The sequence below is a fragment of the Vipera ursinii genome (genome assembly GCF_947247035.1).
Source record: "Vipera ursinii genome assembly, chromosome: Z".
Taxonomy (NCBI): Eukaryota; Metazoa; Chordata; class Lepidosauria; order Squamata; family Viperidae; genus Vipera; species Vipera ursinii.
In genome coordinates this window covers 48105891-48130714 of record NC_139517.1, presented here as the reverse complement: position 1 = coordinate 48130714, position 24824 = coordinate 48105891, and the positions used below count along the sequence as shown (strand labels likewise).

Genomic DNA, 24824 nt, shown 5'->3' with positions numbered 1-24824 from the left:
GTATAGTCAAGGCTATGGTCTTCCCAGTTGTAATGTATGGCAGTGAAAGTTGGACCATAAGAAAAGCCGAGCGCCAAAGAATTGAGGCCTTTGAGCTATGGTGCTGGAGAAGACTCCTGCGAGTCCCTTGGACTGCAAGGCGATCAAACCGGTCAGTCCTAGAGGAGATCAACCCTGACTGCTCTTTAGAAAGCCAGATCCTGAAGCTAAAACTCAAATACTTTGGCCACCTAATGAGAAGGAAGGACTCACTGGAAAAGAGCCTAATGCTGGGAAAGGTTGAGGGCAAGAGAAGAAAGGGACAACAGAGAATGAGGTGGCTGGATGGAATCACTGAAGCAGTAGGCATGAGCTTAAATGGACTCCAGAAGATGGTAGAGGACAGGAAGGCCTGGAGGAACATTGTCCATGGGGTCATGATGGGTCGGACATGACTTTGCAGCTAACAACATCTTGAATTCATAGCAGAAAGAGGAAGCTTTAGAGTTCTTGGATGTTCTGCTTTTGATACCATGAAGCCTCCTCCCGGAAAGTTAACAGGTCGTGAAGAAAGAAAACAGGTCGTGAAGAGGATGTGTGGTGTACCAGACAATCTTGAGGACCCTGTTCAAGCAGTGCTGATATGCTATGTCCTGGATGGAACGGAGGGAACTGCCAATGATCTTTTCAGCCATCCTCACAACTCTCTGCACCTCCTTCCTGTCTGAAGCAGTGATGCTTCCAAACCAGATTGTAACGCTGTATGACAGGATGGTCTCGATTGTCCCTCTGTAGAAAGTGATAAGGTCAGGGGAAGGAAGATGTACTTTTCTCATGCGAAAATGTTCTTTTTCACAACGTGTGCAAAATAGCAGCTGAAGAAATACATATTGTATTTGTTGTATAGAAGGATAAATTTGTGAATCAACAATCTTAACATCCATTTCCCATTTGTTTCCCTATCTCATTCAAATTGCTAAGGATTACTTAGCAATCTTTTCCATGAATCTTCTTATATAGCCAACAGAAAATTCCATCTGAAATACTGGAAACCCCTCAATTTTTTGGTAATCTTCCCTAATTTCTCAACTCTTTTTCACCCATGGCCCCTTTCTAATCTTTTTTCTCCTGTGCATTTCTGTCCAGCTTTTGGTATTGGATATGGACATGGGGCAGAAACTGGTGTATTTTTTGTGTCAATAAGAAAATATTTGCACTTACCGTAGCTTTTTTATGGTTTCGTCAGCACACGCCACGGCCACTCATTACATGCTTTTCACCTGTAGCCCTTTGCTCTAATTGAAAGCTTCTTTAAAGACTACTATGTTGTTTTAAGGTCAGTGAAACATACCATTTTCATTTTTTTTTGTTAACGTCACCCGTTGACTAAAAATTCAAATTGTTTGACACTGAACCTTTTGAAGATATGTCACTGCCAAAGTTCTGATGAACAATTTTAGTTTTGTAACTACAAACCATTTTCACAACTCCAGCAGTTTGTTGGTGACTGTCTTAAAATGTATTTTTTTTTACAAAGGAAATAGTGCAACATATTGCATTTCTTCCCTGTCCCTAGAAAATCAAATAAAGCAGGTTAAGCAGATCTTGCTGCAAAGGGTACTGTGAGCTTCATGTCAAAAAATCTCCATAGAAAGACGATAATAATTTTGCTTGCTATATATCATTTTTCAATATTCTATTGGAAAGATGTATCCATTTATTTCATACTTTGTGAAAGAGATCTATATAGTTTCTCTATGTGGACTGAAAAAGTTACTTCACTTTTCCTAAGCCAAACATGTACATGTGTCCAGGAGAAGATTTTACGGCAGGCTTATCAGCCTAGAAAAACAATTAGAATCATAGAAGAATACAATTAGACTACTGAGTCTAATCTCAATCCACTATAGGAATTCAAATTAAAACAAATTTAAATAAATGGAACAAAAATAAGAATGAAAACTAAAGACACCAGACTGAATTTATTATCAGTAAAAGACATTTTCCCAATCAGTACTTTATTCCCACTGCAGTGAACTGGGATCAAAACAAATAACACAAATATTTTAATTGAAGATACCCAAGGGCTTAGGGTAGTTTTTTTAAAAATGTGCCAATGGATGAACCACCAAAGAGTAGAAAACAGCACCTACACTAAATAGGAGTTTCAATCAGACCATTCATACAGAGAAATATCACAACAAAACTACAGTTTATCTAGGCAAAAAGTCAATGGGTGCCCTGTGCTTGCCCTCTAGAGCAATAGAATGATCAGAATTAGCTTTGAGACTGCAGTTTGTCTTCATTCTTTCACATACATAAAGTCTCAAGAAACATTATACGGAATTACAAGTGCTGCATACATGGAAACTAAAAGATTACTATTCACCTAAAGGATAAGAGTGTCACAATCTGGAATGGATCTTCTTTAGATACATCTTTTATCACTATCACTATTCACTGGAGAAACATAATTCAAAAGAAGCCAAGCCTTGTTGCTTTAAGAGATCTAATGGAAGAATCAATAGGTTCAGGTTCAAAGTTCTACCGTATGAATGTCCAAGACAGCAGCTTGACTGGTTGTGCAAAACCAAATCAAAGGCTATTTTGTCTGCCATCAAGAAGACATTTAGCATCAGGTTATTTGTTCTTTCAAGGAAGATGCTGATTTAAATGTTCACGCTTAATAGCTTTTTCATTCTTGACTTCAAGCTAAGACTTCATGCTACTCTGACGAATAATTAAGATCCCAAATTAAATTGTCCTACAATCTCTCATTCTCATATTTTTTTCCATCTAATTCACAAAATAATCTCTCAGAAGCTGAATGTATTGAATTTTTTGTTTTCATTACGTTTGGTTGGATTCTAAGTAAATTGTGGTATTTACTTAACATGTATTTCCTTATCAGCAAGCCAGCTGAAAATATTGAGCATATGTTGACCCGTAAGGATACAATGGATTCTATTTCCTAGCACAAAATAGCTCAATTGGAAAAAAAACCACAGCTCTCTGGAAGTAATTAGTTCTGCAGCATCAGTAGCAAATAGTTTAAGGCCATTGGGACATAAAAAGTCCCTTCTTCAAATGTCAGAAGCCAGGCAGTATATTTAAAAGTTAAATTATAAATGGAGGTATCAGTCCCCTATGCCTCAGGGAGAGAACACATAAACTGTGGTGCAACTAAAATTTTAGCTATGTTTAAATATAACCTTGGTTCTATGGCAGGATAAAAACTTCCTAACATTCCCCTCCATATCTGTTTGCAAGTGAAATGCTCTCTAACACCGCTGTCAAATTTGTGCATGCATCAGGTTTCTTAAAAGATCCTGCCAGTCAGGATCCTGATGCACGTCATTGGAATTGCCAGTAGCAGCAGGAGACTACAGTCAACTAACATTTCTTCCAGTAGGAACCTACCAGTATGGCTTCCTGGGCAGAACAACAAATGTATTCTTCCCACCAGCCAAACCCAGGACTGAAACAATCTCTACCTGCCAAGCCACTCAAAAGGCATCTCTGATGTTTTTCAACTGCCGAACAGCCAAGTCCACAGGAAGGCTGAATTGTAGATTACTAAGGCGGCTAAGGAGGTTAAGGGCTCCCTCAAAGCCTGTCTGGGCCATGTAACTCCAGGGTTGGTAGTGGACTTGGATCAAAGTTCCTGACTTACAGATAAGATTGAGCCATGAGACTAAACGCTGCTCATTGAGTGCCAGGCACACCAGTGCCTTCAGTTCTGAGTCTGCACTACGCTTGAATGGGTCATGATCTGACAATACTGTGTGAATGGCCGATAGTAGGCTCTGCTTTGGGGTGGCAGGTACCCCACCCATCACTGGAAGGGCAAATGACTGAGAGAGTTTGCGAGCTGGTGATTCCACAAAGGCACGGCCGTTTTTTGAACTGTAATACTTCACAAAGAGTTCCCATGGATGCATGGGCTGGGGGGAGGAGCCCAGCATAGGAAGCAAGCAGGCAATTGGAGCTAGAACCAAACTCATCCCAGGAGATGGGGTGTAGAGACCATGAGCCAGCAGATCCCGCACAGCAGTTGTCAGTTCTTTACGTACTGCCAGTGTTAGTTCATCACGTCCTCCCAAGGAAGTGTCCTGGAGACCTGAATAGTTGATAATATGCTCCGTCTCTCGCAACTGGTACTTTTGAGCAAGTTGCCTGACATGGACCACAGCCATTTCTAGCTTGTTCACTAAAGGGGAATAGTCTCTGTCAGACTGGTCCCTCTGCCATAACTGTTGAGGGATTTGACCTGTTGCACAACCAAACTGGCTCAAAGCAAAAATCTGTAGCACAGCAAGCATCCGACGCATGAGATGCAGCCCTGTTTCTCGCATCCTTTGGGCCTCTTCTGAGTTCACTGCAGAGAGAAAGTGAGTATTTTTTTAACAGAATTGCATATTCTTACGTATTGTAATCTCATTTCACTGTCTGAGGAAAGGACAGAAGGAAAAAAGACTACAATGGTTGTAGTTACACATAGGGCTTTGGCAAAATTCTATATAGTTTTGGAGAAAGACCAGTACTTGAGAATGGGGCTAATGGGTGCTGATACAGTAATATGGGTGATCATGAAAGAGGATAGTAACATTGACCCATTCAACATGGACAGATAATGAAAAGAAAACATGCCCACATGGTTGCCAATATTTGAAGGCAGAAATAGTAGAGCTGCTTCTTTCATCTCTGGGTGTTTTGCAGCATGCACATAATTTACTTCATATTTCATGAACCAAAAAGCAAGTACCACATATACTCCTGCAGCCATAGCATTTTTCTGCATGAGAAATCCCCCAAGGAGAACCAATTTCTACTCAGCTTTTTCTAAAAGATTTGTGACGATTGTTTTTTCCTCCCCCCACAATAGTATAAACAAGATCTCAGTGGCTGAATAGAAACATAAGAATTGGGGCAGATGAGCCAGTGATGGAAGGGTTCTGTAACTCCAGTTCCTTTCACTAACCTATTCTAAACTGCCATATCCCATTCCTATAACAAGCAAAAGTCCTCCACCATTTTTTTTATTCAACCAACCTTTTTAACTATGATATGCAAATAATTTACTTGCATGGATGGATGGATACCCACCTCGGCTGCTTCTGTGATGTTGCTGCATGTTGGGCTTGCAGGTGCCACTTCCAGTTTGTCCGCTTGAACAGTCACAATATCCATCCTCTGGTTTGCTAGGACTACCCTCTTCTGCAAGAAAGAAAAAGATTTTGACCAACCTTTATAAAACCAAGAGCTCAGCTTTGGCTCACATCATATATCCAGTGAACGAAAGGCCCAGCTTCATCCCAGTAATAATACTTCTTTTTCAGCTATCTTTATATAGAGGAAGACTAATAGTAGTAATGCATTATTTCTATATTCTCTGCTTTTACATTCCATGCAATCATATGAGGATATCTTTGTTCGGTACAAATCTTTGTAAAGAGAGATTTTCCCAATTTTTAGATAGAAAATCTGGATTTGGCATGTAGTAATTATATAATAAAAGTTGAATGGTCATCAGAATCTTTGTTAAGAACAGATAAATAGAAAGAACTCTGTGTTAATATAGTAATTAACACTGTCACTCACTTGATTTCCGAGAGAGACCACATGTCACTCTAAATTTATTAATATTAATTTATTTATTAAAATTTCTAAGCTACCAATTATGATGCTGGCTTTGTCTACTGGTTTTAGGCACCAGGCTAGAAACTGGGTGACTATGAGTTTTAATCCCGCCTTAGCCATGAAAGTCAGCTTGATGACTTTGGGTCAGTATCTCTCAGCACAGCTCACCTCACAGTATAGTTGTTGTGGAGAAAACAGAAGGAAGAAGGAGTATTAGATATGTTCGCTGTTTTGAATTGTTTATAAAAATGATAAAGATGGGATATAAATTAAATACTATATAAAATATAAAATGACTCATAAAATAGAAAAAGAATGTCGGAAGAAACCTCTACTACAGAAAGAATGCAGTACTGAAAGCGAGTATCACACTGGATGAGGAAGTGAGTATATCCTTGTTACTGTGATGGTCAAAGTTACTAAATCCTGCAGGAGTTTGTAACTGAAACCATTCTCAAGTTATCAGTAATGATTAACTTTTCTTCCTAAACAACAACTCACATTCATGGACTTTGTTTCTAAACAGTCACCAGAAATAACCATTCAACAACCCACATAGATTAAGTAGACTTATAACAAATTCTGGTATGATCAGGTTCTCCTCGTCTTTTCAGACAACATCACAGAACCTAACATATCTGTAAACCTAGGATAACAAGAGGATCTGATGAAATGGATTCTAGCCTAAGAAAGCTGATGCCATAATCAATTCAGGTTTCATAGAAATTGTGTATTTTTCCTGCTAGACAGGAGAACCACCCCACTGAAAAACATTAAACAGGACTTTATCTGTCTCTTTTTCCCACTAATTTCAGTAAGAATAAACAAAATAAGATGCTTATTAGTTTCTTAAGTTGAAGTAAGTATTTATACTAATTTGGTATCACAAGTCAGTCCAAATTCCGGTTATTCAATACATTCCATGTTCCCTTTCAGATCTGGTTCCTAGTCAACTTTATAAATTGTACCCAGGATGTAAGATATTCATATTTTCTCACCCTGGATAAAATTGATAAACATTTCAAGGTCCCGGATCTGGGTTTTCAACTGATCCACAAGCTGTTCCTTTACACGTGCTGGGTTGATGATTTGTGCCACCGCAGCATCCACCTGCTGACGCAACTCTTCTGGGGATAGCAAGGCAATGTCCTCACTCAAGTTCATGTCCAATTTCGTGATTAGCTCCTCAATAATCACCTGTGAAGCACAGTACAAATAAATTGGGAGTTAATCTTACTCCTCTCTCCTCCCAAAATGATTAAAAATCAAATGGTTCAGTTAAAAGGTGTCCCTTCATTGGCAAATGAAAATTATGGCTGACTATATACCAATGAATCTTACCTGCTGTCTCTCCATGACCATAGACTGAGGCAGTGCATCATAGCTACCCTCCTGGTAGGCAAATGTTTCCAAGTCATCCAACTGTGCTTTGAGCTGCAGAATAAGTTCTCGTTGCTTCTCCTTTCTAGCTTCTAACTGTTCTTGCTTCTCATATTCATTCTGAAATTAAGAAAAAAAGGTCAATATTATATCTCTGTGTAAACTGGAGTACAGTAATAGTAGCAGGAGGGCTGTGTTATTCAATGGGAACAAAAAAATTAAGAGGAATCTAGTAGCACATTTTCTGATTAAAAATTGCATTAAAAGACATTAGCTTTCAGGGGCTAATGCCCCTGAAATTCAATTAATCAATGCAGGAGTTACAACTTCCAAAAGCCTATTTTTTCATATAATTGTTAATCAGAAAAGGTGCTATTGGTCTCCTACTGACTTTAAGAATAAAATTAGAATAAAGTTGTTAATGAACCATGTGTGCATTCCAGACCTAACTGCTATCTCTTGCTGTATTAAACTGTCAATCTTGAATTGAAATTGCAACATTCCTTTGGATCATCTGTCTTCTAGCTCTTATTTCTGTCCACAAATCCATTAGTTTCTAGATAATCCATTGTGATTATGTGTTACATCATTGGAAAGATGCAGGGAAAAGATGCCCTACAGCTAAAACCTAGAAAATCTCCTGACAGCTACTTTATATGTCTTTCTAATTCAACAGCTTATAAAAAATATAAGGAGATGCAGAATACAGCAGACACTTGTTAGGTAAACAAAGTCATTTACAGGTTTTTTTTAACATGATAGGTAGTCCTCACTTTATGACTACAACTGGGACTAGAATCTGTTGTTGAGCAAAGTAGTCATTAAGTGAGATGCCCATGCAACTGCTTCATTCAATGATCACAATCTTGGCAATCTCCAGTTGCAGTTGTTAAGTGTTCTGCAAAGTTGTTAAGCAGATGGAGCAAAAGAACTGCCTGCAGATGGATTGCAACCCCAATTTATGTGCAGAAAAGAATGCCACTACAGGGGTGAAAAAATGGATCTTGGATATCCACCTTCTGAGTTCTATTTTTGCAGTCCAGCAGAGTAGTTCAGCTATACTCAGCAATAATAGAGATGAGAGACAGTCCTCTTGGTGGGCAACACCAGCTTGTAACCATTCCTGCTTGTTTCCCCATTGATGTTCTATGTAAGCCAGCAAAGAAGATTGCAAATGATGATCACCTGGTAGGTGTGAAGAGGTTGCCAAGTACCCATATGTGATTATGTAACCCTGGAAGGTGGGGGTGCAGTGCAATGTTTTATGTTGGCTGGAAGTGCTTTATAGATCATAAAGTACTCTTTCCGAGGCCATCATCATTTTCAACAGTCATTAAACAACTGGTCGTAAGTCAAGGACTACCTGTAATGATTTTTTTTAAATGATATGGTACAAAAACCTCAGAAGATTTGCAAGATCTTGGAGAAGTTTCAGACACACATTTTATGATTTGATCACAGCACTCACTTTGGGGGCTTTTTGAGTGCTTTGACATCTGCTTTGAAAACCAACATATTGAGATTATTAGAATAGTCAAAATTAGATTCTATTATCTCTAAGGACTTGAAATGGTCACCTAACATTAGAATCATTATTTAAAAGGCACAGCAAATAATGTTCTTCCTGCGCCAACTCAGGTTGAAAAATAGCTTTTAACTATTACTAAATACCACAGTATAGTGCAACAATGAAGTGCAATATTAGGGGTAGCACAATGGTGAATAGAATGTGAAGGATGTGTGTATATAATGTATGTTCTTATTTGTGGTTTTTATTTGTGTGCAGTTTGCACTGTGGACAGCACTTAATTTTGTTGTGAGTTACACAATGACAGCCTGGGAAAAGGCAGCCACGGAGGCTCTGGACCGAGTTGTACCCTTGCGGCCTCTGACCCGGCGCAGATCCCAGCGAGCCCCATGGTTCACCGCGGAGCTCCGGGAGATGAAGCGCCGGAGATGGGGCCTAGAGAGCTGTTGGAGATCCAGTCGATCCGAATCCGACCGATTGCGATTAAGAATCCTCACCAGGTCTTATCTCGCTGCGATAAGGATGGCAAAATCCAACTACTTTTCCACCCTCATCGCGTCCGCAGATAATCGCCCGGCTGCCTTGTTCAGGGTGACTCGCTCCCTACTGAACCAAGAGGTGAGGGAGGAACCCTTGCAGGGTCGAGCCGAGGAATTCGGTCAATATCTGCTGGATAAAATTGCTCGGATTCGAACCGGCCTGGACTCCAACTGGGCTGAGCTGGAAGAACAAGACATGGACAGTCTTGTCGACGTCATCTGGGAGGAATTTGATCCTGTGACTCCTAAGGAAGTGGACAGGATTATGAGGAGGTTGAGCTCCTCCACATGCTTACTGGACCCGTGCCCTTCCTGGCTGGCTTATGCAGCTCGAGAGGGGACACGAGGCTGGTTCCTGGTGGTCATCTCTGCTTCTCTGAGTGAGGGTCACTTCCCCACCGCCTTGAAGGAGGCGGTGGTGAGACCCCTCCTCAAGAAGCCCACCTTGGACCCATCCTCTTTGAATAACTTTCGTCCAGTCTCCAATCTTCGCTTCCTTGCGAAGGTTGTTGAGAGCGTGGTGGCGCACCAACTTCCTCAGATCCTGGATGAAGCGGTTTATCTAGACCCGAACCAATCGGGCTTCAGGCCGGGCTACAGCACGGAGACGGCATTGGTCGCTCTGATGAATGATCTCTGGAGAGCCCAGGACAGGGGCCATTCCTCTGTCCTAGTCTTATTAGACCTCTCGGCGGCTTTCGATACCATCGACCATGGTATCTTGCTGCGACGCCTCAGGGGACTGGGAGTGGGAGGCACGGTTCTGCGTTGGTTCTCCTCCTTTCTCCAGGGTCGCTCGCAGTCAGTGCTGGCAGGGGGACAGAGGTCGACCCCGAGGCCTCTCGCTTGCGGAGTCCCCCAGGGGTTGGTCCTCTCGCCTCTCCTGTTCAACATCTACATGAAACCGCTGGGTGAGATCATTCGCAGCTTTGGAGTAGGGTACCATCAGTATGCTGATGACACCCAGCTTTTCATCTCAACTCCAAACAACATCAGTGATGCCCTCGACGTAATGTCCCGCTGCCTGAAAGCGGTCCGGGAATGGATGGGGAGGAACAGGCTTCAACTGAACCCGGACAAGACTGAATGGCTGTACGTACCGGCAAGCCAGGATACTCAGAACATCCCATCCCTTAACATCGGGGACAAGTTACTACCCCCTGTTGATAGGGCCAGCAACCTGGGTGTCCTCCTAGACTCGCAGCTCTCCCTGGAAGATCACATAGGAGCTGTGACCAAGGGGGCCTTCTCCCGGGTTCGACTAGTTCGCCAACTACGGCCTTATCTGGACCTGGATGCCTTACGTACAGTCACCCATGCCCTTGTGACCTCTCGCCTAGACTACTGTAACACTCTCTACATGGGGCTGCCCTTGAGATCCACTCGGAAGCTTCAACTGGTGCAAAGTGCAGCGGCACGGACACTCTTGGGAGCCTCCCGATACTCCCATATCACACCTCTCCTTCGTGCGCTGCACTGGCTTCCGGTTGCCTTCCGTGTGAAGTTCAAGGTGCTAACAATGACATACAGAGCCCTACATGGCATGGGTCCGGACTACCTACGGGAGCACCTTCTGCCAATGTCAGCACCCCACCGTCCTGTGCGCTCCCACAGAGAGGGCCTCCTCAGGGTGCCACCGCTCAAGAAATGTCGGCTGGTGGCCCCCAGGGGGAGGGCATTCTCAGTGGGTGCGCCAGCCCTCTGGAACTGCTTGCCAACCGAAATCCGGATGGCCCCCGACCTCCGCACCTTCCGGCGCGACTTAAAAACTTACCTGTTCCAGCAGTCCGGCCTGGCCTGATAGCACTAATTGGGGTCCCAGTTTGTTCTTACTATTGTTTTTCACTATTGTTCAATCTTACTCTGTACACCGCCCCGAGTCCCTCGGGAGAAGGGCGGTTTATAAAAACAAACAAATAAATAAATAAATAATAAATAAATAAAAATATTCCATTCCATTCCATTGCTCAGACTGCCCAAGGAGCTGCTGAATCAGATACAGTTCTACAGAGGAATTAATCAGTTTGTCATTTGTACTTCAATAACTGTCTGGTTATTGGGACGCGGTGGCTCAGTGGATTAGGACGCTGAGCTTGTCAATCAGAAGGTCGGCAGTTTGGCAGGTCAAATCCCGAGTGCTGCGTAACAGAGTGAGTGCGTTACTCATCCCAGCTTCTGCCAACCTAGCAGTTCGAAAGCAGGTAAAAATGCAAGTAGAAAAATAAGGACCACTACGGTGGGAAGGTAACAGTGTTTCGTGCGCCTTTGGCGTCTAGTCATGCCGGCCGCATGACCACGGAGACGTCCTCGGACAAGCGCTGGCTCTTCGGCTTTGAAACGGAGATGAGCACCAGCCCCTAGAGTTGGAAACGACTAGCACGCATGTGCGGGGGAACCTTTACCTTTAACTATCCAGTTTGGCACAGCAACCAAACAGGACAGGTACAGAGTTCAACGAATAGTTAGGACTGCAGAAAAAACAACTGCAACCTGCCTGCCTTCCATCGAGGACCTATATATTACAGAAATCAAAAAGAGGGCTGTGAAAATATCTATATCTGTTTCAACTTCTCCCCTCAAGATGCCACTATAGAGCACTGCATGCCAAAACAACCATATAGTTTTCCCCCCCCATGCTATCACTCTGCTGAACACTTAATTCCCACAGCATTGTCTCACATCTCATTTTTTCTTATCTTCTCATCTTTCCTACTATCTTCTCCTATTGGTTTCTTATGATTTATCAATTGTTGTTTGAAACTTATGATTAATGACTGTAACTATAATTTATTACCTATGGCCTATTACTTGCTGTTTATATGTACACTGTGAGCTTACACACCAGAGACAAATTCCTTGTGTGTCAGATCACACTTGGCCAATAAAAAATTGTGAGTCTTGTTTCTAAATCATGATGAATAGCCTTACATTTTATATTTTTATGGTTTTTATTATTCACTGTGTAAAACCACAATTGTGCTTATAAATGTAAAACCACAATTGTCCTTTCCTTAGCTTTATACTGTGAAAATTTTAAAGGTGAGGATTAGCCATAAAATTACTTTTTCATCATCACCATAATTGTGAATAGTCTATTATAAGAACTACATGTACAGAACATGTCCCACATTACCATGTGGGAGTCAGACAGGTAGAAGTGTTCAAAATATGGAATGTTTTGGTATCCACTGTCAGTGACTGCCAACGACAATATATTAAATTTAGTTAGAGCAATTGTTCTGTGATAGCAGTAACTTATTACAGAAGTTAGTTGACATGATACTGAGCTTTATGCTGCCTTGGTTATATGAATATTATTTATATCTTTCTGCTTGATTATACATCAATTAAGTGCCATATAACAAAAACATGCTTGAAAATTTGTAATTTAACCTGTTCCCCAAATCTGCTTATTTACTAATCACAAAGTTATAAAAACAAACTGGACTAATACATCTTCAAGTAATAATTCTGAAAAGAGAAAGTCTTATAAGTCTGTTGGCACAATTAATTTGATCTTATTTTCAGTGACTAATATTAGTGTCAGAAATTTAGATGAAAAGGAAACTCCAAGTGTGGCTTTATAAATATAAAATTTCATGTCTCAACTGTATTGGAACACACTCATCAGGAAAAGCAGAATAAGCCCAAATCTTAAAATAATCTGTGTTCTGTCTTTTGACAGCCAATTGATTTTAGGAAGATCATAATAACTCTCTCTTCTCCTCTACTGTTGATTTAAACAGCTTGACTGAAACAGATTGTTCCTGAAAGACTAGAGTAGTTTCCCTTAATGTGGGACTGGAAATCTATTTCACGGTTTTAAATACCAGTATCAAAACTTTTAAGCAATTGAAATATTTTCTACTGGTGGGTAAATTTCACATTGCACAGAGCCAAGCTCCAGGAATTCTTTGTAGCAGCTTAATATTCAATTATCTCAGGTGGCTCCGGATTTACATCTATCACATATAAAGTAAATCAGTTTTATTAGGCAATGAAATTATCTAATGTATCTTTGAAAGATCACAGTGGAGGGCTGCATCAATGACCTCCAGCTCCTGCTCACCTTGGCGTCACTGCCCACTCCATCCACCGCCGCCGCGGCAAAGCCGAGGCCGGAACCCGGGCAGCCTCGGAAAGCAAATTCCTCAAGCTCACGGAGGAGACGCTGTTGCTGTCCTGGCCCAGCACGCGCCACTTGCCGGAGCCGGAACTGGACTTGTGCGAAGTGCGAAGCCAAAGCTAGGAGCGCCGAGTGAAGGCGGCGGCGTTCCGCCCTAAGTGCCCGCGGAGATCCTGGTTCGGTTTCAATTTCCTCCCCTACTTCTTCCTCTCCAGCCTGGGCCTCGGCTACCGCGCCCACCGGCGCCCAACGCTCCCCGGGACTCGCCGCAGTCTCCATTGCCGCCGCTTCGAGGAGCCGCCGCTAACTACTAAAACGTCAACTGGGAACCGGGCCGGCAAATGAAACGTCATTTCCGGTCCTGCGAGAAGCGACAGAGAAAATCGTCATGCGGAAATAGATGTGGCCTTCGGTTCTTTTTAACACGCGCATGTGCGTACAGTAGCGTCATGGCTGCGTTCTTATGTTGTATGTTCTATGATTGACAAGAGGGGGCGAGGTTATTTAAATCAGTTTTCTGGATTCGCACGGCACTTTTAAGTATAATAAATTAACCAAGAGGTTTGAATTCGCACATCACATTTAATTAAACCAAAGTTTAATCTATTTAAGTTCTAAAACTTAAACAACTAAGTTTGAAATCCGAACGCCGAGTATAAAAGAAAAGAGCAGAGCTATTTTAGTAAAAAGGATACATGCTTCAGCTGAGATTAGAATTTTCTGAAGTACATAATATATAATACTGATTATTTCGAAGGAAGGGAGTGGCCTTATATACCAACGAGAATTAAAAGTTATGCTGCAATTATATAATGTATAGAATTCAGACCAATTATACTTGCAGAACAATCGCACACTTTTTTGGAAATTTCCTTTTCAAAGAAGCTTTCTTCAAGCATATTTAAAATGTTAGAAGTTGCAACTTGATGTGTTTCTATAATGAAATGAAGAATTAATTTCCTGAGCAGAAATCTTGAACGTAACCCCTTTAAGCAAACGTGCCTTATCTTGAAAACAAATTTACCCCCGTCCTCAAGTTTCTGCCAAATGTGAAAAATAACTACTTTTAAATTAGCGTATTGAAACTGGCTTACCCAAGGAAGTTTTTGTTTCAATTGTATATTAAGGATCAAAGTGACTACCTACTTAAAATAGATATATGGCACCTATGATATATTGTGGAATGTGTCAGGACATTTCTGGAAACGAGAACTGGGCAGCAACCAGTGGGGCGACGGAGCTTCTGAATTTAGCTCCGCCTGGCCCAAGGGAATCAAGTGAGCCTGTATGCCTGACAAGGCAGGGAAGCTGAAGGACACAGATCACACGGTAGTAAAATGGCAGCCATCATGGCAAGGTGAGTGCTTGTGGTTTGGCGACAGCTCTCCGGTAGGAATTGTTCTGTCTTTCTGAGGATCTAACTTCTGGAATCCCCTCAAAATAGAATAAAAATGCTTGGGCAGGAAGCCTACTTCCTCACTTCTTTAATATTCACTGGATTAAAATATATTTGTGCCGGCAGCTGTAAACATTCAATTGATAAAAGCTTTTTAATTACATTACATTGTGTGATCCTCTTAGTATCCTCTTCCAAACTGAGTAAACAGAAATAACTCTGATATGTTACAGAATAGCAAGCAGATCTCTCTGTTCAATTATCGATTCAATCTAACGTTCCTATCAGAATTATAATTTGGGGTTCCAACTCAAACGGGCTGCGCTAAAATAAATAAAAAGGAGATACAGGGAGGTGTGAGAAAAGAAATATTAATTCCTAAAAGCAAAACAGTTTGTATTTAGGGGCAGACTGCAGAGAAATGAGGTAAAGTATCAGATTTTTGCAGGAGGAACTTGTCTGAGGGTGTCAGGTGCTGATTCTAAGACAGTGATCACAAACCTTTTAGAGACCAGTGCCCAAACTGCAACCAAAAACCCATTTATGTATCATCCGGTGCTGGGTGGGCGTGGCCCTTTGAGTGGGTGCGGCCAATTGGGTAGGTGTGGTCCTTCGGGTGCTCATGGCTGCAGTGGTGGGACTAAAAAGTTCAATCAATCAATTCCAACTTTGCGAGAACTCCACCCCCAAGAAATTGAAATTGATTGATTGATTGAATCTTTTTTTTTGTACATGGCGGCGGAAGCCTAAAGCAAAAAGGTTTTATAAAACCCAGCTGAAGGCCTAGGATTGGGGTGACGGCACGTGTGCCCATACACAGGGCTCTAGGTGCCACCTGTGGCACCTGTGCCATAGGTTCGCCACCACAGTTCTAGGGTGATACTTGAGGGGCGTATGTGCATGTGTGTGTAGGTATGTTTTTTCTTGTGAACATGCAGTTCATCTGGGAGACTGAATTTAATTAACACTGTTTGCAGATATCCTCTGATATGTGGATTAGGTCTGGGTAATTTATGTGGGGGTTTGAGGAAGTTTGCTAATTTTAGTTGATTAACTTAGTTCAGGTTGACTGTGAATTATTTAGTGGAGACACTGATTCTCAGACCATTGTGGATTCTGTTAATATTTTAAGGGAAGATGGAAACAGTATAAGGAATAAAATATATTTGGATATAAAATTTCTCACAATTGTCCCCTTGTACACAAACACATATATGGAGAGAGAGAGAGAGAGAGAGAAAGAGAGAGAGAGAGAGAGAGTGAGTGTATAGATAGATAGATAGATAGATAGATAGATAGATAGATAGATAGATGCACACACTAATAATGGATATAGTTTATAACCATACATTTTGTCTATTTGTAACATTATAAGGGAAACATCTTTAGGAAGGGGTTCATTAACATTGTTAGAAAAAAACAATTATGTAATGCTTCAAACTATACAATCCTATATTTTATGGACTGAGAAATCCATAAGGAAAGGGGAGGAAAATAATTTGAAAGGGTCAATACCAGGCCAATTATCCCAACTAGTGACAACCCTCACAATCTACCATGCCCAGTCTTCCACATGTTTTTCCTGGAGTTTCACTTGATGGGGATTCGTTTAAGGTCTTGTTTTGCCCATATGCGTTGTGGATACATGGTACATTAATAATAATTGCATCTATTAGAACATGCCAATAATTACAAGCATACAAATGAATATCCATTTTTTCTACTAACCCCCTGTTCCATGAGTTCCAGTATAAATAAACCCAATCAATTCTACTGCTATTCTGTAATGACAATCTGGTTGATTGGTCTTGGCATTGTGGTGATCAGCAGGAACAGATGGAGTAGAACATCAAGCAGGCAGTTTGGTTGATGAAGGCTAACCAAGTCTGATGCTGTTTCATTTTCAGTAACTTGGAGAACTCTTCCTGAAGTGACTGCAGTTTCTCCTATTGAAGTCTACTGAATCAAAAGACAATTGTTAGCATTATTGTGGGGGAGCCAGGGTTCCATTAACACACACCATACATCTATACAGTGCTTTTTTTCTCATAGAACGCTCAGAATGGAGTTCTGGCACCTTTTTTGGATGGAACCTTGTAGGGTAGGCAAGGCTGGTTGTATGACATGTGTGAGTTCCGGCACCTTTTTCTTTTACAAAAAAAGCACTGCATCTATACCACCTCAACCCACATCTTAAGAAAGTAGAACTCTTGGAGATAGTTTTTTTCCAAGCAGGAACTTTTACTAAAAATAGGAGATAGCAGGCATAATAGACAGGATCTGAGGGATTCCCTTACATCTCAATAATTTTAAAGTGCCCAAGCAAACCTCACCCCACAGTTCTTTCGGTCAGTTCCAGATCAGCCAATCTCCAGGTGGTAAGTGGGAAAGGAAAGATAACATTGTTTGCACCCACCCCTTTTTCTAGTTGCCTGATAAGGGAGGGAAGTTCAGAGAGAATGCCTAGTACAGAAAGCAATTTGTTACACTGTAATGGATAGCAGAAGGGACGCGGTGGCTCAATGGGTTAGGACGCTGAGCTTGTCAATCAGAAGGTCGCCAGTTTGGTGGGTCGAATCCCGAGTGCTGCGTAACAGAGTGAGTGCCTGTTACTTGTCCCAGCTTCTGCCAACCTAGCAGTTCAAAAGCACGTAAAAATGCAAGTAGAAAAATAGGGACCACTACGGTGGGAAGGTAACAGCATTCCGTGCGCCTCTGGCATCTAGTCATACCGGCCACATGACCATGGAGACGTCCTCGGACAAGCACTGGCTCTTCGGCTTTGAAACGGAGATGAGTACTGGCCCCTAGAGTCGGAAACGACTAGCACGCATGTGCAGGGGAACCTTTACCTTTACCTTTAATGGATAGCAGACAGGCAGGATAAACAAAAGGTTACATTTAATGGAGGAAGTGAAAGCAATAAAGCCCCATGCCTGTTCCCTCTCCCCCTAGGGAATGGCAGAATCCAGGGGGAGATGAGATTTGGTTTTTGCACAGAGGAGATAGTTAGAAATGAATTTTGATGTTATTGGGCATTTTTCAGATCTATTTCTGTAGTTCTCAATTATGCCCACCAGCAGGAATGCAGATTCTTTTTTCCACATGGGGTGTGCAAACCTTCTCTCTTTGGGAAAAGTTCCCTTGCTAGGCATAGACTGGATGAGGATTAACAAATCATTGAGGTTCAAGATGGTTTAATTTCAGAGTGGCTTCCACTCCTATCATCAGCAGGACACAGATTAGTTGTTAAAAGAATATTTTAAAAATGATCAGTGGTGTAACTAATTTGGGCTGTTTGCAACCTTAGAATCTGATAAGTCTCCTCTCTTGGGTCTTAGCCCTGTTGCTACCCATACTGGGATTTTTTTTGAGGTAAAACACAAGTAAAAGATTAAAAAAAAGTTGCATATCTTTAGATTTTTTACTGGCCCACATGGAGTCAACAATGCTGTCAGACAAAATCGCTCGGATCCGGACCGGTTTGGACTCCGACTGGGCAGAGTCTGATGGTGAGAACATGGGTGGTCTTGTCGATGTCATCTGGGAGGAGTTCGATCCTGTGACTCCGGAAGAGGTGGACAGGATTATGGGGAGGCTGAGCTCCACCACGTGTTTATTGAACCCGTGCCCCTCCTGGCTGGTTTATTCGGCTCGGGAGGGGACACGAGGCTGGCTCCAGGCAGTGATAACTGCTTTTTTGAATGAGAGTAGCTTTCCCGCCACCTTGAAGGAGGCGGTGGTGAGACCCCTCCTTAAGAAGCCTGCCCTGGACCCAGCTGTTTTAAACAACTTTCGTCCGGTCTCCAACCTTCACTTTCTTGCGAAGGTTGTTGAGAGTGTGGTGGCGCAGCAGCTCCCTCTGTTCCTGGAGGAAGCTGATTATCTAGACCTGTACCAATCGGGCTTCAGGCCGGGTACAGCACAGAGACGGCATTGGTCGCGCTGGTGAATGATCTCTGGCGGACTCGGGACAGGGGTTGCTCCTCTGTCCTAGTCCTATTAAACCTCTCAGCGGCTTTTGATACCATCGACCATGGTATCTTACTGCGGCGTCTTCGGGGGTTGGGAGTGGGAGGCACCGTCTTACGGTGGTTCTCCTACCTCCTGGGATGTTCGCAGTTGGTGTTGGCAGGAGGGCAGAGGTCGGCCTCGAGGCCTCTCGTTTGTGGAGTTCCTCAGGGGTTGGTCCTCTCGCCTCTCCTGTTCAACATCTATATGAAGCCGCTGGGTGAGATCATTCGTGGTTTGGGGGTTGGGTATCATCAATATGCTGATGATGCCCAGCTTTTTATTTCTACCCCAAAGCACCCCAGTGATGCCCTTGATGTGATGTCCCGTTGCCTGGAGGCAGTCTGGGTCTGGATGGGGAGGAACAGGCTTCGGCTCAACCCTGACAAGACTGAGTGGCTGTGTGTGCCGGTGTCTCGGGAAATTCAGAATATTCCATCGTTAATTATGGGGGGTGAGATATTACCCCCCGTAGATAGGGCTCGCAACTTGGGTGTCCTCCTAGATTCACAGCTCTCCTTGGAAGATCATATAGGAGCTGTGACTAGGGGGGCCTTCGCCCAGGTTCGCCTGGTGCGTCAATTGCGGCCCTATCTAGACCGGGATGCCTTGCGCACAGTCACTCATGCACTCGTGACCTCCCGTTTGGACTACTGCAATGCTGTCTACATGGGGCTGCCCTTGAGGACTACTCGGAGGCTCCAGCTGGTGCAGAATGCAGCCGCGCGAGTGGTGGTGGGGGCTTCCCGATACTCCCATGTAACACCTCTACTCCGTGAGCTGCATTGGCTTCTGGTTGCCCTCCGGGTAAGATTCAAGGTGCTGGTTATGACCTATAAAGCCCTAAATGGCATGGGTCCAGGTTACTTACGGGAGCACCTGCTGCTGGCATCAACTTCCCTTTGTCCAGTGCGCTCCCACAGAGAGGGCCTCCTTAGGGTGCCGTCGGTCAAAGAGTGTCAACTGGCAGCCCCCAGGGGGAGGGCGTTCTCTGTGGGCGCGCCAGACCTTTGGAGCCGTCTACCGGTTGAGCTCCGGATGGCTCCCGACCTTCGCTCCTTCCGACAGGACCTAAAAACACATTTATTTAAACAAGCCGGCCTGGTCTGATGGGTTTAGGGGTATTTTATAGTTTTGTATTAATTTATTGAATAGGGCTGTAGTATTTAATATTTTTTAATTTTTTTACATTGTATTTTATTTTATTGCCCTGTACACTGCCGTGAGTCCTTCGGGAGAAGGGCGGTATATAAATTAAATAAATAAATTAATTAATTAAATAAATGCTGAAATGTTCCTGCGTAGGCAGATAATGGGATTACTGTCAGAGGCTGAAATGCAAATTTGTTTTAGAGGCAGCATAGCAGATTATGCAATAGTACAGTAGAAAAGGCCATGGGTCTGCAACCTATGCGCTGTGAAGGGTTTGCAATTGGGCCATGGAAATGGCCAGTGAGTGTGCCTGTGCGCACACACATCCTCACTTGTGCAAATGGCAGGTGTGTATGCACAGACCGCTTGCACAAATGGAGTTGCGTGCGTTTGCCAGCTGCTTGTGTGAACTATCCCCTCCCGCCCCATCGGTCCGCAAAGCGAGAAACATCAGGGAACTCTGGATTAGGCAACAATAGTTGGGAAAGCAAAAATGTGCCTTTTTCCTATGGCTAAGAGAAAAAGGCCTAGGGCTAAGACACTCAGTCCATTTTCATGGCTGATAGGACTTGAACTCACATTCTTCTACTTTCTAACTTGATGCCTTCATCATTGGACCAAATTGCCTCTCCTCACAAATTTGTTTACCTTCTTTTCCTTGGCTTTATGGGAAAAAGAAAACATGTTTAGCACATATTTAGCAACAACTTTGTAGTTCCAAATGCATTATTAAGGATTCATCAATTAAAATGCAAAAATAACTTAAATTTTGTTACATAACATGTCAGCTTCAGATCTTCTGAATTACATTTCTTAAAGTTTCTTATTATACACAGTAAGCTTTCCCTTGCTTTTTCTTCTAGATTATTCTTTTTTCAACTCCCCTTTCTACATATAGTTACAAATCATTAACTTTCTTACAAGCAAAGCATATGTATTTATAAAAATCAAAGTTATAAACATGGCAGCTATGCTTATCCATGCATGTCACTCATCTCTTATAGTGCAATTTAGAAATATAAAGGCAGAATGAGGCTAGTATTACTTTTAATATGCAATGGAGTTGGGGAAAAAGCTTTTGCTGGGTTGTGGGTTTGCAATTTCTTCCTCTTAATTAGCATATGGACTATCCTTGCAGCATTGACAAACAAACTATAGACAGGAAAACATATTTGACTAAGACATTCTAGTTTCAATTTAACTGTCAATTATCTAATGGAGACACTGATTCTCAGACCGATTTGGATTTTGTTAATATTTTAAGGGTAGATGGAAACAGTATAAAGAAAATATCATCAGGGATGTAAAACTTCTCACAGTTCCCTTTTCAGGAAAAAAGAGCCAGTCTCTCTGTCCTCAGTTAAGTCCAGGAGTCTATACCAAAAGGGAAAAGATCTACATATAGTGCCATTTAGAGTACAGGCAAGCATGTGTGTGTGAATGCCTGTGTACACAACAGGCAAGAAAAAAAATCTATTCTCTTGATTCATACAATACTGTAAATCACAGCACTTAAAACTCTCTTCATTAAATGCCATGTATTTTGTGTTTGTACAAGTATATGCATGAGCATGCCTTATAGATTTAAACTCCATGGCAAACTGTATACACCCATACATAATGATAATAATCATATAAAAGGAAAAAGAGATGGAGAAAGAAAATGAAAAGAAGAAAACCTAGGCACTGTTTCCTAAAGCCTTATATTTTTTTAATAATAGCCAAATAAGTACAGGTAGTCCCCAAGTTATGAGCGTTCACTTAATGCTCGTTCAAAATTACGTGATGAGCGCCCCCTAGTGCTTATGAGCAAGTCCTGAAATTTCAAATATTGCAGCACCACGGCAGTCATTTGCCCTTACGAGTGACCGCAGTGGCTCTGCAACTTTCATCCTGGTTATTCCCTCCCTCCCTCCCTCCCCACCCCTGCTCTGGGTTTCCCTAGGCACCAGGCCTTCAATAAAGGTAAGGTAAAGATTCCCCTGCACATGCCTGCTAGTCGTTTCCGACTCTAGGGGCCGGTGCTCATCTCCGTTTCAAAGCCGAAGAGCCAGCGCTTGTCCAAGGACATCTCTGTGGTCATGTGGCCGGCATGACTAGATGCCAAAGGTGCACAGAATGCTGTTACCTTCCCACCGTAGTGGTCCCTATTTTTCTACTTGCATTTTTACGTGCTTTTGAACTGCTAGGTTGGCAGAAGCTGGGACAAGTAACAGGCGCTCACTCTGCTATGCGGCACTCGGGATTCGACCCGCCAATCTGCCAATCTTCTGATCGACAAGCTCAGCGTCCTAACACACAGGCCTTTGGTGTGTTCACAAAGAATGTAGGCCTAAAGTAATACAAGATTATGCGAAATCAGTGGGGCAAGATGTCACACTACTGATCTCGCATGATGTCATGGTACGTTAGGTAACAGAAAATGGAACTGAAGCTGGGGGATGCTTCCACATGCCTCTGGAGGGTGGATAGGGGCATCGGAGGCCTTTTCCAGGCCATTGCTGCCCGGATCTGAGGCCAGGGAACGCTTCTGCCTCCCTCCCCCCCCCCCCGCAGTGTGATCTGGGCTCCAGAGGCCTTTTCCAGACTGCTGTCACCCAGAAACGGGCTACCAGAGGGCTACGTAAGCATCCCCCAGTCTCAGGTCTGGGTGGCAGCAGCCTGAAAAAGGCCTCCGGAGCCCAGATTGGACCGTGGGGGGGGGGGAGAGAACCATTCTTTGGCCTCAGATCCGGGGGCCAGCAGGAATCGCAGCAGAGAGGAGACGGATCTTTTCCAGGTGAGTCCAGTGTGGCAGCAAGGGAGCGGAAATCATGAGGTATCTTAGTGAATCGGGGAGGCCTTGGGGGCCTGTTCCATGGCCTTCCCCACCCTGAGACACCTCATGTTTACTTAATGAGCCATGTGTTAACGAGCAAGGGAATGATCTCGTTTGAGGTACGAGATTCACTCTATGAGTTTTCGAGTTACGAGTGTAATGGGCAGGCTCCATTACACTTGTAACTCAACGACTGCCTGTATGAGGGAAACAGGGTATTCAACACACAGATGACAACACTGCTTCTAGAGTTAAAGGTCCTGCTGCTGTTCTTCACTGCTCAGGTGCTTCAAGGTCATCTGTGAAAAGAGGTTTTCCAATCCAGCTGGTTACAGTTTAAGTTGAGATAGATGTTCCTTACTATCTTTTTCACAGGACCATTGTGACTATGGCAAAAGAAAGCAAAGATAGTACCAATAGTATTAGGTGGCTTGGGTACCATCCCAAAACAACTGGAAAAATCACTTGAATACCATTGGCATTGATAAAATCACCATCAAATCACCTGAAAAAGGAAGTTCACTTGGAACAGTTCACATCCCATGACAATACACCTTTAATACCATTAAACAACATCTGCCTGCTCCAGATTGTTGGAAAGGATGAACTACGGTGGATAAATATGGCAGTTCCAGTCTAAATGTCTCTGCAGCTAACCATAATATGGAATAGCTGGAGGTTCCATAATTTCTTTGGATGGCATTCACATTTTTACCACCCCATTGTGCATTCTTCTTTTGTTTCCTTAAGACAACCAGCCAAAACTCTATGGTATGACCGTCCACGATATGTATTTCTGGAATTCTGCGTGGAAGATAGCAGGGATGTAAAAGTGGACCTTGATGATTACAAGGTAATATTCAGGTAAGAAAACATTGTCTTCTATTTTAGGAAAAAATCCCATAAATGTTGGTGTTAATAAGCAAACACAAATGGCTAGCTTTTATGTTCCATTGTGGAAGTTCTACAAAAAAATACATTGGATTGTGTTAATGTATATGTTCATCAATTTCTGATTCTCATTCACACTTTATCAGTAATTAGTCTAATTCTTCACACAACTGCAATCTTTTCTAAAAATGGAAAGTATCCGTTTAGAATGTGGATTAGTAATGTTTAAATGATATAAAGGTAGTCCTTGACTTACAACCACAATTGGGACCAGAAATTCTGTTCCAAGCAAGGCAGTTGTTAAGTAGGTTGCACCTGATTTTGTGACCTTTTTTGTCTGTTGTTAAGTGAATCACTACAGTTAAGTGAATCAGTGGTCATTAAGCAAATCTGGCTGCCCCCACTGACTTTGTTTATCATCAGCTGGAAAGATCATAAATAGTGACCACATGATCTGGAACGCTACAATTGTCATTAATACATGCCAAGTGTCTAAATACATGCCAAATTTTGATCACTGATCCTGGGATGCCATGACAGTTGTAAGTGCGAGGAATGGTTCTAAGTCATTTTTTCAGCGCTGTTGTAAATTTGAATGATCGCTAAGTGAAGAGTTGTAAATCGAGGACTACCAGTAATAGCTACTTTACTAAGCCAGTTATCTGCAGTAGCATTTGTGAAAAGAGTCTCTTTCAAATAAGTATTTACTATGTGTCTTTCTGCAGCTGTAAGAATAGTGATGGCACTGAAATATACAATGAGATTCACTTTTATGCCCGACTAAATTCCAAGGTAAGCGAGTGAATTGAGAGGACCCAGCTTATGGGAGCCCTGGGACGGAAGAGTACATCTGTTTTTCTTTGATATAGATAGTCCTCAATTTACAATCATACTTGGGACTGAAATTTCTGTTGTTAGTTGGTGTGATCATAAAGCAAGATGTCATGTGACTGCACCAATTTATGACAGCAAGCCCAACTCTCTCCACTGTGATCATAAATAATTACAGGTCATTAAGTGAGTACCCACCACACAATTTAAACTATTCTGACCTGGTCCCTCCCAGCCCTAAGCCTCAGTAAGTAAGGGGTCTGCCACTAACGCTCCCACTTGCATCTCTACCCCCTATATTTTAAGAGTTTATTTTAACCAATATTTTATTTCTGTAGTATTGCTTAAATGAAAAGGTGTAAATATGTTTGGTTGTTTTAACCCTTTAGTTGTGTCTGACTCTGTCAAGCACAGCTTCTTTCAATTGTTGGATGTTCAACTTTGTATCAGATTTGATATTATAAAGCCAGCATGTTCTTTTTTTTGTCCCTTCTTCTCCTACTACTAAACCATGATATGTAGTCCATATCTAC

The 24824-nt window shown here is 42.4% G+C and overlaps 2 protein-coding genes across 3 annotated transcripts in view; one reads left to right on the top strand and one right to left on the bottom strand.

The window, feature by feature from the left end:
- Positions 1-1942: 1942 nt before the first annotated feature.
- Positions 1943-13718, bottom strand: RUNDC1 (RUN domain containing 1). Its single transcript, XM_083376083.1, has 5 exons — positions 13136-13718; positions 6961-7119; positions 6618-6816; positions 5086-5196; positions 1943-4357 (listed from the first exon to the last, which is right to left on the bottom strand). Exons 1-5 carry the CDS (start codon positions 13469-13471, stop codon positions 3486-3488), a joined length of 1677 nt encoding a protein of 558 aa, XP_083232209.1. The 5' UTR covers positions 13472-13718; the 3' UTR covers positions 1943-3485.
- A 556-nt stretch (positions 13719-14274) lies between these two features.
- The window catches only part of PTGES3L (prostaglandin E synthase 3 like), a 15503-nt gene continuing 4953 nt past the window's right edge, over positions 14275-24824 (top strand). The window contains exons 1-3 of one of the 2 annotated variants that reach the window (XM_083378533.1): positions 14278-14549; positions 23320-23433; positions 24186-24252. In XM_083378533.1, the coding sequence (XP_083234659.1) occupies positions 14530-14549; positions 23320-23433; positions 24186-24252 (201 nt within the window). In that variant the 5' untranslated portion in view covers positions 14278-14529. Of the gene's footprint in view, positions 14550-23319; positions 23434-24185; positions 24253-24824 lie in introns of both variants that reach the window. The other variant, XM_083378532.1, reaches the window with a different exon arrangement.